General features: G+C 40.5%; 1 protein-coding gene across 3 annotated transcripts in view; it reads left to right on the top strand.

Annotated features, from left to right (window-relative positions):
* The window catches only part of LOC143857179 (mitogen-activated protein kinase kinase kinase YODA-like), a 54,274-nt gene that overhangs the window by 21,482 nt on the left and 16,238 nt on the right, over positions 1–16,554 (top strand). For all 3 annotated transcript variants that reach the window (XM_077367567.1, XM_077367568.1, XM_077367566.1), the window contains exons 4-5: positions 1,052–1,139; positions 1,295–1,357. In XM_077367567.1, the coding sequence (XP_077223682.1) occupies positions 1,052–1,139; positions 1,295–1,357 (151 nt within the window). The remainder of the gene's footprint in view (positions 1–1,051; positions 1,140–1,294; positions 1,358–16,554) is intronic.

Raw genomic sequence — 16,554 nt, 5'->3', positions numbered from 1 at the left:
AAGCATAATGGAGGGGGGTAGGATTGAAATTATGTAGCTTTAATGGGTGCCTTTGTTAAAAAGCATAAAGGAGGGGGTAGGATTGAAAATATGTGGGTTGAATGGGTGCCTTCGTTAAAAACAGTCAAAAAAAGTGATGTGTAATTCTCATACAATTTTGGGAGAAATTCAAATAATTCTCTCCTTTTCTCTTCTGCTATATATATATAGCACCAAAGTAACCCAGATTTGTGCTCCAAATCGACCCACAAGCCAAAATAGCGAACCGACTTAGCCTAACCCCATCGTACCGCATACCTACCTTCAATCGTACCCCATACCTGTTCCCCTACCGCATACCGGAACAAACCACGTTCCAGATGGGCCCCACACCATCAAATTATGAGGTGTAAAATGGTGGAGCCCACCCTAATGCATAGGTTTGGCTAGAGATGGTGGACCCCACCTCATCAATAACATTAGGAGTAAAATTTTGTTCTCCACCCTATGCATAGGTTAGGGTAAAGATGGTGGAACCCACGCACCAAAACTTGAGGTGTAAAATGGCAGGCCCTATCCCATAATAAATCAATAACATGAGATGTAAAATGGTAGACCCCACCCTATGCATGGGTTTGGGTGGAGATGATGGGCCCACGGCATCAAAACTTTAGGTGTAGACTGGTGGGCCCCACCCATGCTAGGGATGATCATTAAATGTTAAGTCCCACCCCATCATAGCATTAGGTGTAAAATAGTGGGCCGATCAGAGTAAGTGTAAAATAGTGGCCCAGCCCATGCTTTGCTTGGGTATACCGTGTTAGGCCCCACCCTCCCAAAACAAGACATGAGGTATAAAGAAAATGCTTTCTAATAAAAAAATTCTTGGAAAGAAAGCGAATGACAATGGAAAGATGCATGCTTAGTATACATTATAGATAGATAGATTTTCCAAATGGGAGGAGAAGTTATATGCCGCCATCACATGCATCTTCTGAGCTTTTTTTAGAGTAATGTTGTCTTATCTATTCATTTGAGCATGAATGTTCTTATTCTCTCCTCTTGATTTTAGTGAAAGTGGTGAAATGTGCGCCATGAAGGAGGTTACACTATTTGCTGATGATGCTAAATCAAAAGAAAGTGCCAAGCAATTGATGCAAGTATGTCTTTTCCCACTATGATTACTTGAAGTATTTGCCCAAAGCTTGCGGTTTATGTTTTGTTATATTATTCTTTCTGCAACTTGTTTTACTGTGAGTTTTATATTATTTTTTTCGTTGGGAATTTCATTTTCCTTTCTTGGCCATTTTGACAGGAAATAGCTCTCTTGAGTCGCTTGCGGCATCAGAACATTGTGCAGTATTATGGATCAGAGACAGTACGCCTCATTGTGTTGATTTCTGCTGATTGCTAACCTTTTATTTTGTACCTCCTTGTTGTGTTTCCAATATGCTTATTCATCAAATTTTATTGAAAATTGGATACGTGTCATTAAATTATATTTCACGACTTACGCATTCCTAAAAGTTCCTTATATTATTTTAAGCTCATTTATTCACTTCTTACTTTGTCCATGCTAATCTCTCTATAGGTAGAAACTTAGAATTAATTGTCCCTGTAGGTAGAAACCCATATTGCATGGATTCTTGGGCTTGGTGTGCCGATTCGCGTGTCGAGACGTTTAGGCACGGATACGGACACGGAGTCGTATAGGAAACACACGGATTTGTTTCCCAGGTGCATCTCGTACGATTCCCGTTTTCGGGATGAATCTGACACAGCTTGAATGGGTTTTTTATATGAATCTAGTATTTTATAAGCTTATGAAATATGCATAGAACATATGTTTAGAAACAAATCTTTGTAAACGTAGAAACTTATGTTTAGAAAGTTTGACTGGAAATGAAAGAATGAGAAGAGTTAGAGACCAGCTCCCCCTCTCTATCATATTTATATATTAGAATTATGTACAATGACTAAACTGCCCTTAGGCTTATTACATATGTTAACACTCCCCCTCAAGCTGGAATGTAGATATTATACATTCCTAACTTGTTACAAATGTCATTGAGTGTAGCTTTACTTAAGGGCTTGGTAAACACATCTGCTAGCTGATCTACAGATTGAGTGAAGGCAACCTGAACTTCGCCGCTCTGTATCTTCTGGCGAATGAAATTACAGCCTACATCAATATGCTTAGTCCTCTCATGAAATACAGGATTAGTAGCAATGTAAATGGCAGCTTTATTATCACAATAAAGCTGTGCTGGAAATGACGATGAAAAACCAATCGGAGAGATTGTAGCCAGAGAAGCTCTCCACTAGTGTGTGGCATAGCTCGATACTCTGCTTCTGCACTAGACTTGGAAACTATATCCTGCTTTTTACTTTGTCATGATACAAGGTTCCCCTCCAACAAAGGTACAATATCCTGTGGTAGATCTCCTGTCTACTAGAGAACCTGCCCAATCTGCATCACAAAAACCTTCCACATGGGCATGTCCATGTTTCTTGCCCTGGTGCCCCCTTTAGATAACGAAGTATCCGAACTACCGCTGCCCAGTGAGAAGTGCATGGTGCACTCATAAACTGACTAACCACCCCAACTGCATACGAAATGTTTGGGCGAGTAACAATAAGGTAGATAAGCTTCACAACTAGTCGGCGATATATACCAGGATTATCCATTAAGTCTCCTTCTACCATAACTTAGCAAGCACGGGTACTTAAAATTACCCATCGTACCTGTGTCGGGTGCGTATCCGGTACGGGTACGCACGCACCCAAGAGAATGTTAAAAAAAAAACCATTGTTTTGTGAATCGGGTGCGTTTGGGGTGCGCACCCGACACGTTTAACTTTTTTAAAAAAAAAACTTAAGTTACGGGGGGTGTGGGGGGTTAAACATACATACAATGTAATGGGGTGAGTTGTGTGGAGTAAAGGTTGGGTGGGGTGGGGTTTAAAAAACACTTAAAAGATACACGAATTAGGTTTTTGTCAAACCCTAACGCAGATCTCTCTCGATCGATCGATCGATCGATCGAGGCCCAACTCCCTCTCCCTCTCCCTCCGGCATCTCACTCCGGCTCTCCCTCCAGCTCCCTCTTCTGACTGAATCTCCCTCCGGTTCTCTCTCCGACTCTCCCTCCAGCTCCCTCTTCTGACGGAATCTCCCTCCGGTTCTCTCTCCGGCTTTCCCTCCCACTCTCTCAAAGGTATTTTTCTCTCTCTCACCCCCTCCCTTTCTACAACTCTCTCTCTCTACTGCTCTCTCTCTCTGTATACAACTCTCTCTCTCTCTATTCCTCCCATTTTTTTCTTTTTCCTCAGATTATACCAACGGATTGTGTTCCCCAAACCTATTTGAGTCCAAATGTCCAATAATAGGTTCAGGGCTGACAATCAGTTGTCATAATCTCCAAACTTAGGCCCTTTTCGTTTGATATTTTGGCAACTGATTATCAGCCTCAAACCTATTTAGGGCTGACAATCAGTTGTCATAATCTCCAAACAGGTTTTGGGCTTTTGGCCTTTTGGGAGCACAATCGGTTGTCAAAATCTGAAACGAACAGGCCTTAAACTCTAGAGGGCTAGAGGTCTACTGTTGTATATGGAATTTGCTAGGGAATTTTGGGATTTGCTAGTATATGGGATTTGTTAATTGCTAGTATATGGATTTTTGGGATTTGCTTGTATATGGGACTTGCTAGAGAATAGGCTTTACTGCTGTCCCTATTTTTTTTTTCAGTCCACAACTGATTATTGGACTGAAAGTGACATTGGGCCCTGTTTGTTTTTCATTTTGAGAACAGATTGTGAGTCAAAAGCTGATTATTGGACTCACAATCTGTTGAGATGAATTTTGAGTCCAAGAATCAGCTTCGGACTCACAATTTGTTCTCAAATCCAAAACAAAGAGGGCTTAAATGCAATTGTTTGTGCAATAATCTGTTGGAATTCTGCAATAATTCTGGAATAATTTTTTTGAGTCCAATAATCTGTTGGAATTCTGCAATAATCTGTGCAATAATCTGTTTAAATGCAATAACTGTTGAGTGTTGAGAGTCCAAAACTGATTATTGGATTCAAAATTTTGTTTAATTTTGAGTCCAATAATCTGTTTGGGGCTCATTACATTTAATGATTTATGCCCTGTTCATTTTAGGCCCTTTTCAGTTTAGGCCCTCTTCACTTGTTCAGTTTAGGCCCTGTTCTCTTTAATTTTGAGTACAAAAATCGGTTTGGGGCTCATTACATTTAGTGATTTATGCCCTGTTCACTTTACACACACACACATATGTATATATTGTTGCCTTGTAACCTTGTTTTGTTGGGTTGCAACGTTGCATGCTAAAATTGTCTTTGTTGCTTAATAGATTTTAGAATGTCTTCATCTGGTGCTAGTAGTGCCGCCCAAGCCTCACATACGTCTTCTACTAATGAAGATTTGTCGAAGCCTTTATGGAAGCATGTCTCTAGATTTGATAAAGATCCTAAGGGTGGAGGGAATGTGAGGTGGCAATGCAATTTTTGTAGTAAGAATTTCAGTAGCTCCTACACAAGGGTCAGGGCGCACTTGTTGAAGATAGCGGGACAAGAAATCGGACCATGTTCTAAAGTGAAAGCAATTGATCTACTTGCAATGCAAAGGTTTGAAGAAGAATGCAAAGAGCGTATGAAGCAAAATGCTCCCAAGAGAGTGCCATTGTCGACATCAATCTCATCGAGTAGTGGATCATTGGGTTGCACGAGTAGTATGCTTGCCCCTCCAAGTTTTGATCTAAAGTGGAGGAAGACAAGTGGTCCAAGTGGGAGTGGGAGTGCTGTTGAAAAGGCATTCAATATGGCGGCTCGCAATCAACTACATGCCGAATTTGCTCGGATGTTTTACTCCGGTGGCTTGCCATTTCACCTAGCAAGGAACCCACACTACGCGAGTTCATACTCATTTGCCGCTAATAATGCCCTTTCCGGTTATTTGCCTACAGGATATAATTTGCTAAGGACAACTCTACTACAAAGAGAGAGGGCAAATGTTGATAGGTTGTTGCAACCCGTTAGAGATACATAGAAGGATAAAGGGGTGAGCATCGTTAGTGATGGATGGAGCGACTCACAAAGAAGGCCTCTCATTAACTTCATGGCGGTAACCGAGGGTAGGCCTATGTTTCTCAAGGCAATAGATTGTTCGGGGGAGACAAAGGTCAAACATTTCATTGCCAACTTGTTGAAGGAGGTAATTATAGAGGTTGGGCATGAAAAAGTTGTGCAAGTAATTACCGACAACGCCGCAAATTGCAAGGCGGCCGGACAACTTATTGAGGCACAATTTCCTTCTATCTTTTGGACTCCATTCATGGTACACACCCTCAACCTTGCTTTGAAGAACATATGTGCGGCAAAGAATGTAGAAACAAACCAAGATATATGGAGAATGTAGTTGGATCACGGATGTTTCGGGAGATATTATGCTTATTAAGAATTGCATAATGAATCATTCCATGAGATTAGCCATATTCAACGAGTTCAATAGTTTGAAGTTGCTTTTCGTGGCGGAGACACGATTCGCGAGTGTTATTTTCATGCTTAAGAGATTCAAACTCTTAAAGCAAAGGTCTTCAAGCCATGGTGATTAGTGACAAATGGAGTTGTTATAGGGAGGATGATGTGGGGAAAGCAAGGTATGTGAAAGAGAAGGTATTATATGACATATGGTGGGATTCCATCGACTACATACTCTCATTTACATCCCCCATCTATGACATGCTTAGAGAGTGTGACACGGATATACCTTGCCTTCATGTGGTGTATGATTTGTGGGACACCATAATAGAAAGTGAAGGCGCGATTTATAGGAAGGAAGGAAAGAGGAAAGAAGATGACTCGACCTTTTATGGCGTGGTGCACAACATTCTCGTTGGAACAAGAGCAACACTCCACTCCATTGCTTGCCTCATTCATTGAATCCAAGGTTAGGTGATTTAAACTTTAAATTTATTTGGATTTGTAGCTATCTATGTTTATTTCTTACTTTTAACTTGAAAGTTAGAACTTGAAACTAAATTAATGTTTTCTTTCTTAAAGGTATTATAGTGAACAATGGCTTAGTGAGGATTCAAGTTGGGTGCCTCCACATAAGGATGCGGAAATTTATACGGAGAGGGTAAAGTGCTTCAAAAGATACTTCCCCAACTCTGAGGATCGCACGAGAGCTAATGTGGAGTTTGCACAATTCTCTATGAAGTCTGAAATGTTCAATGACATTGCATCAATGAAAGATTCACTTTCAAGCCTCATGAATGGTGGGCCATCCATGGTACATGTGCTCCTATGCTTCAAAGCATAGCATTGAAGCTTCTTATGCAACCTTCATCTTCATCTTGTGCCGAGAGAAATTGGAGCACTTACTCTTTTGTGCATTCCCTCAAGAGGAACAAGATAACTCCACAAAGAGCTCAAGATTTGGTTTTCGTTCATAGCAATCTTCGCCTTCTTTCAAGACAATCTCTACAATATAATCAAGGAGAGACAAAGATGTGGGACATAGGTGGAGATACTTTTGATTCTTTTGAGGATGTTAGGATACTTGAAGTTGCTAGTCTTTCCTTGGATGAGCCGGAGTTGGAGTCCATTGTTTTTACCGATGATGTTGAGGACGATATTGGAGATGAGGCAACAGACTTCTTTTCTTATGAAGAATGATGTATTTTGTATTTTGGTGATTTAAGTTATGAATCTTATGATGAAATATGGAACAATTTGCAATTTAATCACTTATGAAATGAAGAGTAATAGTAGAATTTTTCATTTTTGTGATGTTATTGTTATTTGATTGCTCTCCTATTGTTTTTTTAATTTTTTGTAATTTTTATAAATATATTATTATATTCGGCGTACCTGAACGTACCCGCACCTGGGTTTTTTGGAAAATCGCGTACCCGCATACCCGTGTCGTACCCGCACCTGTACCCGTGCTTCATATCTTAAGTATTAGGGTCCATAGGCATAGTAGCTAGTTTCATCCCTGTGGTACCAGTCTCCAACAAATCTAGTACATATTTTCTCTATGAGAGATATAAACTAGTACCAGAGTATGCAACCTCAATCCCCAAGAAATATCGAAGGCGTCCAAGATCCTTTGTAGCAAATTCTTTTTGTAGGAACACCTTTAACCTCTATACGCCAATAGTATCACTCCCTGTAATGATGATATCGTCTACATAAACAATGAGTAGGACGTGCCCTGCATCTGAACGGCAACTGGACACAAAGTGATCTACATCACACTGTCGCATACCAAATCTCATAATCGCATCACTAAAGCATCCAAACCATGCTCTTGGGGATTGTTTTAGTCCATACAAGGACTTATGAAGTCTGCAAACTGAGGTCATCTCCCCCTGAGCAAAATACCCTCGAGGTTGCTCCATATACACCCCCTCTGTCAATTGTCCATGAAGGCATTTTTGACATCTAGCTGATATAGGGTACAGCCTCGATTGACAGCGAGGGAGATAAAAACTTTGACAGATGGAATTTTGCCCACTGGGGAGAATGTCTCTATGTAGTCAAGTCCATATGTCTGTGTGTAGCCCTTAGCGACAAGGCACGCCGTAAGTCACTCAATGGTTCCATCTAGCAAGTGTTTGATGGCAAATACCCATCGACAACCAACAGCCTGAGCCCCAGAAGGAAGCAGAACCAAATCTCAGGTATGATTAGTCTGAAGTGCATCCATTTCAGCATCCATAGCAACACGCTAGCCAAGGTGAGCAAGTGTCTCTTGGATATTATTGGGTAAAGAGATAGAAGACAAGGAGGAGACAAAACTGCGAAAGCAGGGGGAGGGATACTTATAAGAAACAACAGAAGAAATAGGATAAGCAGTCTGATGAGATCTCGTAACAGGGCTAGAAACAATAAGTACCTGAGGGTTAGCAACTGGGATCTCTGTCTGAGAGGAAATCTGCTCGGGCACAATATCAAATGTCGTATGTTTCGCTCGACGATGATAGACCTTAGTAGCAGGTGGTGGAGGACACGGTGTATCTGTAGGAGGACAAGGATGATCAACAGGATCTGGAAGGACGTGTATAGGAAGAGGAATCGATTGCGCGGAAATGACAGAAGTATCTCATGTAGGTGGAAAGAACGGCTCCGACTCGAAGAAAATGACATCAGCTGATACAAACATACGTCTCAACCGTGGACTATAGCAACGATAGCCTTTCTGGGTACGAGAGTATCCCAGGAATACACACTTTTCTGCCTTGGGATCCAATTTATCAGGACATGGAGAGAGAGAGTATGGGCAAAATAGACACAGCCGAACACTCATAGACTCACAGGAAACGGCTCACCAGTCGGATGAAGGATGGAAAAGCGGTAGATCCATCCATAACGGAGGATGGAAGGCGGATAGCTAAGAAGCAGGTAGTGAGTACAGCATCACTCCCATAAGGCTTATGAACTCGCATCTGGAATAACATAGAGCATATGATATCAAGAAGGTATCGTAGTTTGCGCTCAGCCACACCATTTTGCTAGGAGGTATGAGCGCAAGAAGATTTGTGCATAATACCACGGTTGGATCAAAATTCCTGGAAGTCAGTAGAGAAGTATTCCCTAACATTCTCAATGTGCAAACATTTAATTCTACACTAGTCTTGATCAGCGATTTCAGCATAAAATGTGAAAAAAACATGAAAAACTAGAGAGAGATCTTTAATCAAATACAACCAAGTAACACGATAATAGTCATCCACGAACACAATGAAATATCTCTAACCAGAATTTGACATAATCCGTGAAGGACCCCATTCATCTGAATGAACTAAATCAAAAGGACTCATAACACGACGAACAACTCCAGAGGGAAAAGACACACGACGGTGCTTCCCGAGTTCATAAGACCCGCAATCAAAAGACTGAATAGTATACAGAACAATGGACGACTGAAGAAGCTTATGCATATAGGGGTGACCCAAGCGACATTGTCAAAAGTAGGAATCAGCGGAACTGTGCAAAATATGACGAGGTGGGCTACTGTCTAACCGGTAGAGTCCATCATGCTCATAGCCCGAAGCAATCATCCTCCCAGTTGAGAGATCCTAAAAGACACAATAAGATGGAAAGAATGAGACAGAGCAGTTTAAATGTTTTGTAATCTGACTAACAAAGTAAGCCCAAAATGGGGTGAAAGAGTACCAATACCCGAGATCGGGTTGGACGTCCCATCAGCTAGAGTTACCAAGTGGGGATCAGATACTGGAGGTACTAAGTAGAGATGCCCGAGAACACTACTTGGCTGGGCAAAACTCGCAGTGGCTGGGCGGTTGCTCAACTGAAGACGTTGAAACTCATCCTAATCAGGCCGTGAAATGTTAAGAGAATTTGTAGTAGGTGCAGACGTCGAGTCAGTTGGGACAGAAGTATCAGGCAGACTGGCAACAGTAATGTGGGCCGAACGAGACGGCAAGTTCGGGATGCAGCTGAAAATAAATATCAATATGGTGGCCCTCTCGCTGAAAATGAGTGAAAAAAGAGCGGCCACGGCCGCCACCAAGGCGACCGCCACCATGACCTCCACGGCCTCATCCACGACCAAAGGAGGCACCACCACGGCTCGAATGACTACTACTATCATATGCTGCGAGAGCTGAGCCATCAATAGAAACAGCTACCAAGGAGTCACCAAGAGAGCACTGCTGAACACCGGAATATACCTTCGTAACTGAAGGAATAGATCCAGATCTAATAATCTGCTAATGAAGATGTGTGTAAGGAAGCATCAAGGGACCAGCAATATGAGAGGCCATACTCCGCCAAAGTAGTGTACGGATTAGGGCATCATCCTGTTCCCATCTATCATAGGTAGGATCAGTAGTAGGAGGAGGATCATGACGAATGATGTGAGCATTTCCACGACAAACGAGATAAGTCTCGACGGCAACCTTCCAAGTCACATAGTTTGTCTCATCTAATTTTGCAGTGGTCATCTGTAGGAATGAACCATCCACAGAGATAGAAGAAGAAGAAGCCGAAGAAGAGGGTATCACATGGATCCCATGGGTTATGCCAGTAGATGGATTCTCAATAACAGGTTCCATAACGACAAACAAGAAGAGATAACTGACAACCCAACTATGTGGCTCAGAAAACAAAGATAAATGAAAAGAAGGACAGACTAAATGAGGAAGAACACGCTAAATGCGGCTTCGACGAGAATAGACACATAAAGTAAAGCACAATAAAGCATCCATAGGGAACAAATACGAAGCCGCGAACGAGAGAAAAGAAATAAGGGATGATAGAATGGCAATCTAGTGCATTAGGGCATAAGAAAAATAGAAAAGCTGCGAAGGAATAGTAAATAGGCAATTTAAATGATGGTTAGCGTTAGGGTTTTAAGAACAAGGAAGTAGAATAAGGTGGGGGCAGGGTTGGATAGAGGGTGCGGTATTGATTTGGGTAAGGGAGAGGGGATGCGGCACTGATTAGGGATTGGAGGGGGTGGCACTATTCACGGTACTGTTCATGGGTACTGTTCACGCTATTGTTCACGGCACTATTCATGCTATTGTTGACGGGTTAGGGTTAGGGTTTGGAATGGATGGATTGTTATGGCTAGGGTTAGAGTTAGGATTAGGGCTTTCGAGTGGAATCGTCGATCTTCAATCTGGAGCTTCGCTCGAGTTTGTGGCAGATATAGGGATGGGTTTGTCAGAGAGAGAGAGAGAGAGAGAGAGAGAGAGAGAGAGAGAGGGATGAGAGGCGGACGCAAGGAGAGGAGGGCGTAGTCCCTAGGGATGAGAGGCGCAGGCGAGGAGAGGCGGGCGTGGTCCCTAGGGCATCGTAACCCTAGGGCTCCGATACCATGTTGGAGTGGAAATGAGAGAATGAGAAGAGTTAAGAAACTAGCTCCTTGTCTCTATCATATCTATATATTAGAATTATGTACGATGACTAAATTGCCGTCAGGATTATTACATATGTCTACCAGAAACAAATCATAAAATCGGTTAAAAAAATAAATAATTAAAAATTAAAAAATTATATATCATGTAAAATTTGAGCAATAATAAATTTTTGAGTTAAGAATAATAGTCTCCAAAAAAGACATTAGTATAAGAGCGATCCTACACCTTTGCATCGTGCATCAAGGTTACCAATTATTAAGAAACGGAAAGTAGAGGATTCCCCCAATAGGTAACTCAGCATTTCCTATATTTTATCATCTTAAATGGCTTCCAAAGTCCAAATTGGTTTTTTAAAGAGAATGTTTTCAATATAAAATAGGATTCTCAAGAAAGCTAAGAAATATTCAAGTAATATATCCATACTCACAAATCACATCAAAATTGCAACCATAATTTGATCAAACACCAAGGAAAAATATTGCAGCAAAAGTACAACTGAGGTTCAACAGTTTTTTGTTCTAAACCATTCACCTGCTAGACCCTAGGATGAATGGTTCATAATTCAAGCATTGGGCAGCATCTGCTAGACCCTAGGATGAATGGGTCATAAATCAAGCATCGGGCAATCCTAGCCCTTTGTTTCACAAGGATTTTGTGAAATTGCATTTTAGCATTCTGAGCTGTACATTTTACCCCATGAGATATGAATGAAAGGATTGCCCAATGAAAAAAAGATTTTGGAGCATTGTATATCTACCATCGGGACCAACCCAACAAAACTTTTACCCATCCTTATTTTTTCTAAAATAATGAGGGCTAATATCAAAACAAGTGAAAATACAATTTCCCATAAGTATATTATCTTAAGACAGACGTAAATTTTCATTAAGAATGTCATGTCTTAGCTGAAATCTTAATCAATTTCTTCTGAAATAAATTATGTTCCTACAAAAAGAAAAAGACCCAATTTTTTTTTTAAAAAAAACCAGCTACAATAAAACTAAAGCCTAAACCCCGTTATCTTTATTTTTTTTGAAAGATTTTTAATTGTTCACTCCCTAATCTAGTATTTCTAAGGATCGAGAGGTAAAAGAAAAACACTTGGGCCATATTTAGATTGCATGAATTGTTTGGAAAAGAAAGAATTTCTAGTGTTTTAATTATTTGATTACAAATGAAAATAGTAACTCGAACAAATACTACTATTACAATTTATGGTTTGATCGAATACTCGAAAAATACTGCTGTTGTGGGACTCTTCAACAACAAAAAAGGAAGCAAAACCAGTTTGCCTCTCCCAAATAAAAAATCCAAAACGCAGCAACAAAAAAAAGTAAAACCTAAACCCACAGCGATCCTGAAATGCACTAAACTACTGAATCAATGTCTCTCAGGGCGTTTCCCCCAAAAGCCATTCAAAAAATAATAAATAAAAAACAAATACTATTATTGAAGCGACTCTTCAGAGAGAGAAGTACTAAATGCAAGCAAATGACCTTCGCCGAAGATCAAACCTTCCTTCAAAAATCAAAAAATGACATCCGCTGTTAGTAATCCAAAAATACAGGTCATCCCCCAAAAAATTTGAAAAATAAGAGCTTGGGGTGAAGTACCTGGATGACTGTTGATGGATATCTTTCTTGCTTCTTCTCCTCCTTTCTACTTCTTTTTTTGACGGCGAGAGGTCTGAATTTCCCAATAGTAAGAGGGGCATCGAGAGAAGGGTGATAAGGCGAGAAGGGCTTCGGAAGTAGAGGAGAAAGGGAGGGTGAGTTGAGGAGTGAGGAAGAGGATGAAAGGGGTTAGGGTTTTAATAAGAGATGAGTTTCCAGTTTTACGATTTGTTTCTAAACATGCATTTTTACATGTATTACCATTTGTTGCTAAACATATATTTCTATGCATATTTTATAAAACTTTATAATATTGGATTCGTATAAAAAACCCATTAAAGCCGTGTCGGGTTCATCCCGAAAACGGGAATCCTGCGGGATACACTTGGGACACAAATCCGTGCGTTTCCTATGCGAGTTCATATCCAAACGCCTCGACACACAATTCGGCACACCAAGCCCAAGAGTCCATGCAGCATAGCCTTTGAGGCTCAGAAAAGTTGTTGCATACACCAATTCAATCCTAAAAATGATATTTAAAAGAGATTCCAATAATGATTGAATTGATTAGACCTGAAGCTCTTATTGGAGTCAGAAAATCAAGGCAATAGTTTCCATCTAGTCTTAATCACTCAAACCGGCGGTGTACTGTATCATTCTATCAGCGGTGGACTCGATTCAATTTGCAAACTATAGTTTTATATGCCATTATTGTTTAAATGCTAGTTTATATTGGATGCTGGAATTTCTGTAGGCAATGTGACATGTGTAGTGTTTCAAAATACTGATGCGGGTCAAAACGATGTCGAAGAAAATCCTAGTTGACTCAGCACGATGCAGTCAAGTACTCGGTTGACGCTGCTGAGTACTCGGTTGACGTGGTCATAACTCAGGAGAGTCGATGGATTTTTTATTGACTTTATGGGGCAAAATGCGGCACACCAAGCCGAAGAATTCATGCAACATAGCCATTGAGGCTCAGAAAAGTCGTTGCATACACCAATTCAATCCTAAAAATTATATTTAAAAGAGATTCCAATAATGATTGAATTGATTAGACTTGAAGCTCTTATTGGAGTCTGAAAATATTGTTTCCCTCTAGTCTTAATCACTCAAACTGGCGGTGTACTGTATCATTCTATCAGCGGTGGACTCGATTCAATTTGCAAACTATGGTTTTGTATGCCATTGTTGTTTAAAATGCTAGTTTATATTGGATGCTGGAATTTCTGTAGGCAATGTGACATGTGTAGTGTTTCAAAATACTGATGCTGGTCAAAACGATGTCGAAGAAAACCCTAGTTGACTCAGCACAATGCAGTCAAGTACTCGGTTGACGCTGCTAAGTACTCGGTTGACGTGGTCATAACTCAGGAGAGTCAATGGATTTTTTATTGACTTTATGGGGCAAAATGCGGAACAAAGTGGCAAAACGCGGAACGCAGCCAAAGGAAAAAGGGTGTCGACTCGAAGGAGTCCACGATGATGTGGGGGAGTTTTAAAACTATGGACACGAGTATACTTTGATTCTGATGTAGGCTTTTTATCGTTGCAGTTACTTTTCTTGGTGTTATTAACTGGGGCGACGACTTTTTCCTATGTTCATGAATGTTTAAGGCCTGTTTGGTTTGCAGGAAAGGTCGTTCGACAAGGAAAGGTCATTTGACACATAAAGTCCTTTCCTTTCCACACACAATGTTTTTTTGCTTGGCAGAGACTGTTTATGCAACTGCAGGTTGTAGTTACAGTGGGGCGAATTCAATGTTGAGGAGCTCTGTTTTTTGGTACAAGTAGGATATCAATGTAATCTTGGCTTTTACACTTGGGGGACACCTTGTCCCTAATGATGTAATTCGGTTACATCAATTAAGAAGATTATTATTATTTTTTGAAAGATCGCCAATTTTATTGCAAAAAGGACCGAGATGGTCAAGATACTCAGTTGAGGAAAACAACCCAAAAGAGAAAAATACAAAAATAGGCAAGAGAAAATCATGGAGGTAGAGAGTCAAACAATGGCAATGCCTCTTTCGACATTCCTTCTCTCGCAATCCTATCGGCCACCTCATTTGCCGATCGGCAGACATGCTTAAACTCTAAAGAGAAAGGCTTTATCCAATCGAGCATTTCATCAAAATACCTATCAAATCTCCACAGATGAGGCAATCCCAATTTTTTCTCCAAGGTTTGGAACGCCTCATATACAGAGTAACCTGCCTCAATGTTGTCAAGATAGGTTTCTTTAAGACTTTCAATGTTATATTTACAGCTACAAAATCCCTTCCCTATCGAGTTGCCCAGAGAGAGCACTCCCGGGGAGCTTTCCCGCCTGTGCAAAAAGAAGTTACGCACATTATTCCTCCTCCAAAGAGAAATCCCGACGGAGAGATCTAGGTGGATGAACTTTCTAGTATGCTTCTTTGAAGAAAAACATATCTGAACTCGATGAAGACCCCTGTCCGTTCCAACTTGAAAATGGTCTGAGTTGAGTTTACAAGTTTACAACCTCATGCTTAAAAATTGAGCGATTGATTTTGAGGAATGCTAGTGACCTTTCTCAGTGATGTATTGCATGAGACATGCAGAGTGTGGTTGGGGAAGGTGACAGAACTAATGGTGACATTGAGTCCGGATAACCACCGTCTCCAACTGATAATTAGGTATACTGGTTAAAGAAGGTGGAGGACCTGAAAACTGGTTGAAGTGATGATGTCATAATGACTTCAGCATATGGGCTCATTATTGGTCCTTTTGATCTCAAATTCATAAGCCTTTATCTTTGATGTTTAGAGATTTGAGGTATTCCATTTACATCTTTATCTAGGAGTTCTAAAGTGTGTTAAGTTCTGTTAAAGTATAAAAGATAAATACCGCCTTTCTGCAACAACTTAAGCTTTTGGAGAAGTTGGTTAGTTAACATGGTATTAGAGCCAAAGGTCTCGAGTTCAAACCTCCCGGATAGCAAAAATCCACATGCGATGGTGGGCCGAAAGTGGGACCACATATGCCACGTGTTTGCCAAGTGGGCCACACGTGCGGGGAAGTGTTAAAGTATAAAAGATAAATAACGCCTTTCTCCAATAGCTTAAGCTTTTGGAGAAGTTGGTAAGTTAACAAGTTCTAATTACTGTTTCACTCTTGTTTGGGAGTTTTATTTTCGGATTTGATTTCATTTTTGGCTTGACAAAGGTTCTAATTGATTTTTTTGGTTGGTAAGGTTCTAATTGTCGTTTCCCTCTTCTTAGAAGTTTTAAGTTCTTCATCGAGTTCAACAGTTCTGAAGTGACTAATTTCAGCAGCTGTTTCGAACATGAATTTCTGAATTTTCTTGGCTCTTTTCTGTTGAAGAGTAATACTGCTATATGAACAAGCAGTATTACTGTTCTTTATATTTCCCGCTCTTTGAGCTCATAACTTTGTCACATGTGCTGATGAACTGTTAGTATCTGGAACGAGGGTGTCTGACCTTTGGATGTTATTATTAGAGAAGTCAGGCAGTTAGTTGTAAAATGGTGTTTAGTAGGGTAGAGGATTTTTTCTGTAATATCCTATTTATTAATTGTTAAAAGGTACTATTTCTTTAAGTCTGAAGTTACTACACCTGATAAAACCGACCTTTTAATTTCAAATGGTTATTGGTGCTGCTTTTTTATAACTGTGCATCTCTGCTGCGCTAAGTTGTATATTTCACTTCGTTTCGGCTGAAACAGGCCGAAATTTCGGTTTCGGACTGGAAACCTGAACGAAATCCAATCGGAATTCGTTCCGTTCCGGATTTCGTTCCGTTTCGGCCCGTTTTGGTCCGTTTCGACCGAAATTGTCTAAAAGGCGGAATTTTTTTAAAAAATTACGGGAATGCCATTATAGCCATTGGGACTGTTTTGGGATCATTCTACCCTCATTTTATGATTGTTTATGACCGTTTTATAGCCGTTGGAAGGGTATTTTCCGTTTTTTCACATCCACAAGCATTCACACCGCTATATATACCCCATTAACCATTGTTTTTCCACTCTTCTCTTACAAACTTCATTTACACAC

Source organism: Tasmannia lanceolata, unplaced genomic scaffold (genome assembly GCF_043159265.1).
Source record: "Tasmannia lanceolata isolate RefF3 unplaced genomic scaffold, GAP_Taslan_0.1 ptg000024l, whole genome shotgun sequence".
Lineage (NCBI taxonomy): Eukaryota > Viridiplantae > Streptophyta > Magnoliopsida > Canellales > Winteraceae > Tasmannia > Tasmannia lanceolata.
Note: the sequence above shows the minus strand (reverse complement) of the source record. Positions and strands in the feature narration are given on the sequence as shown.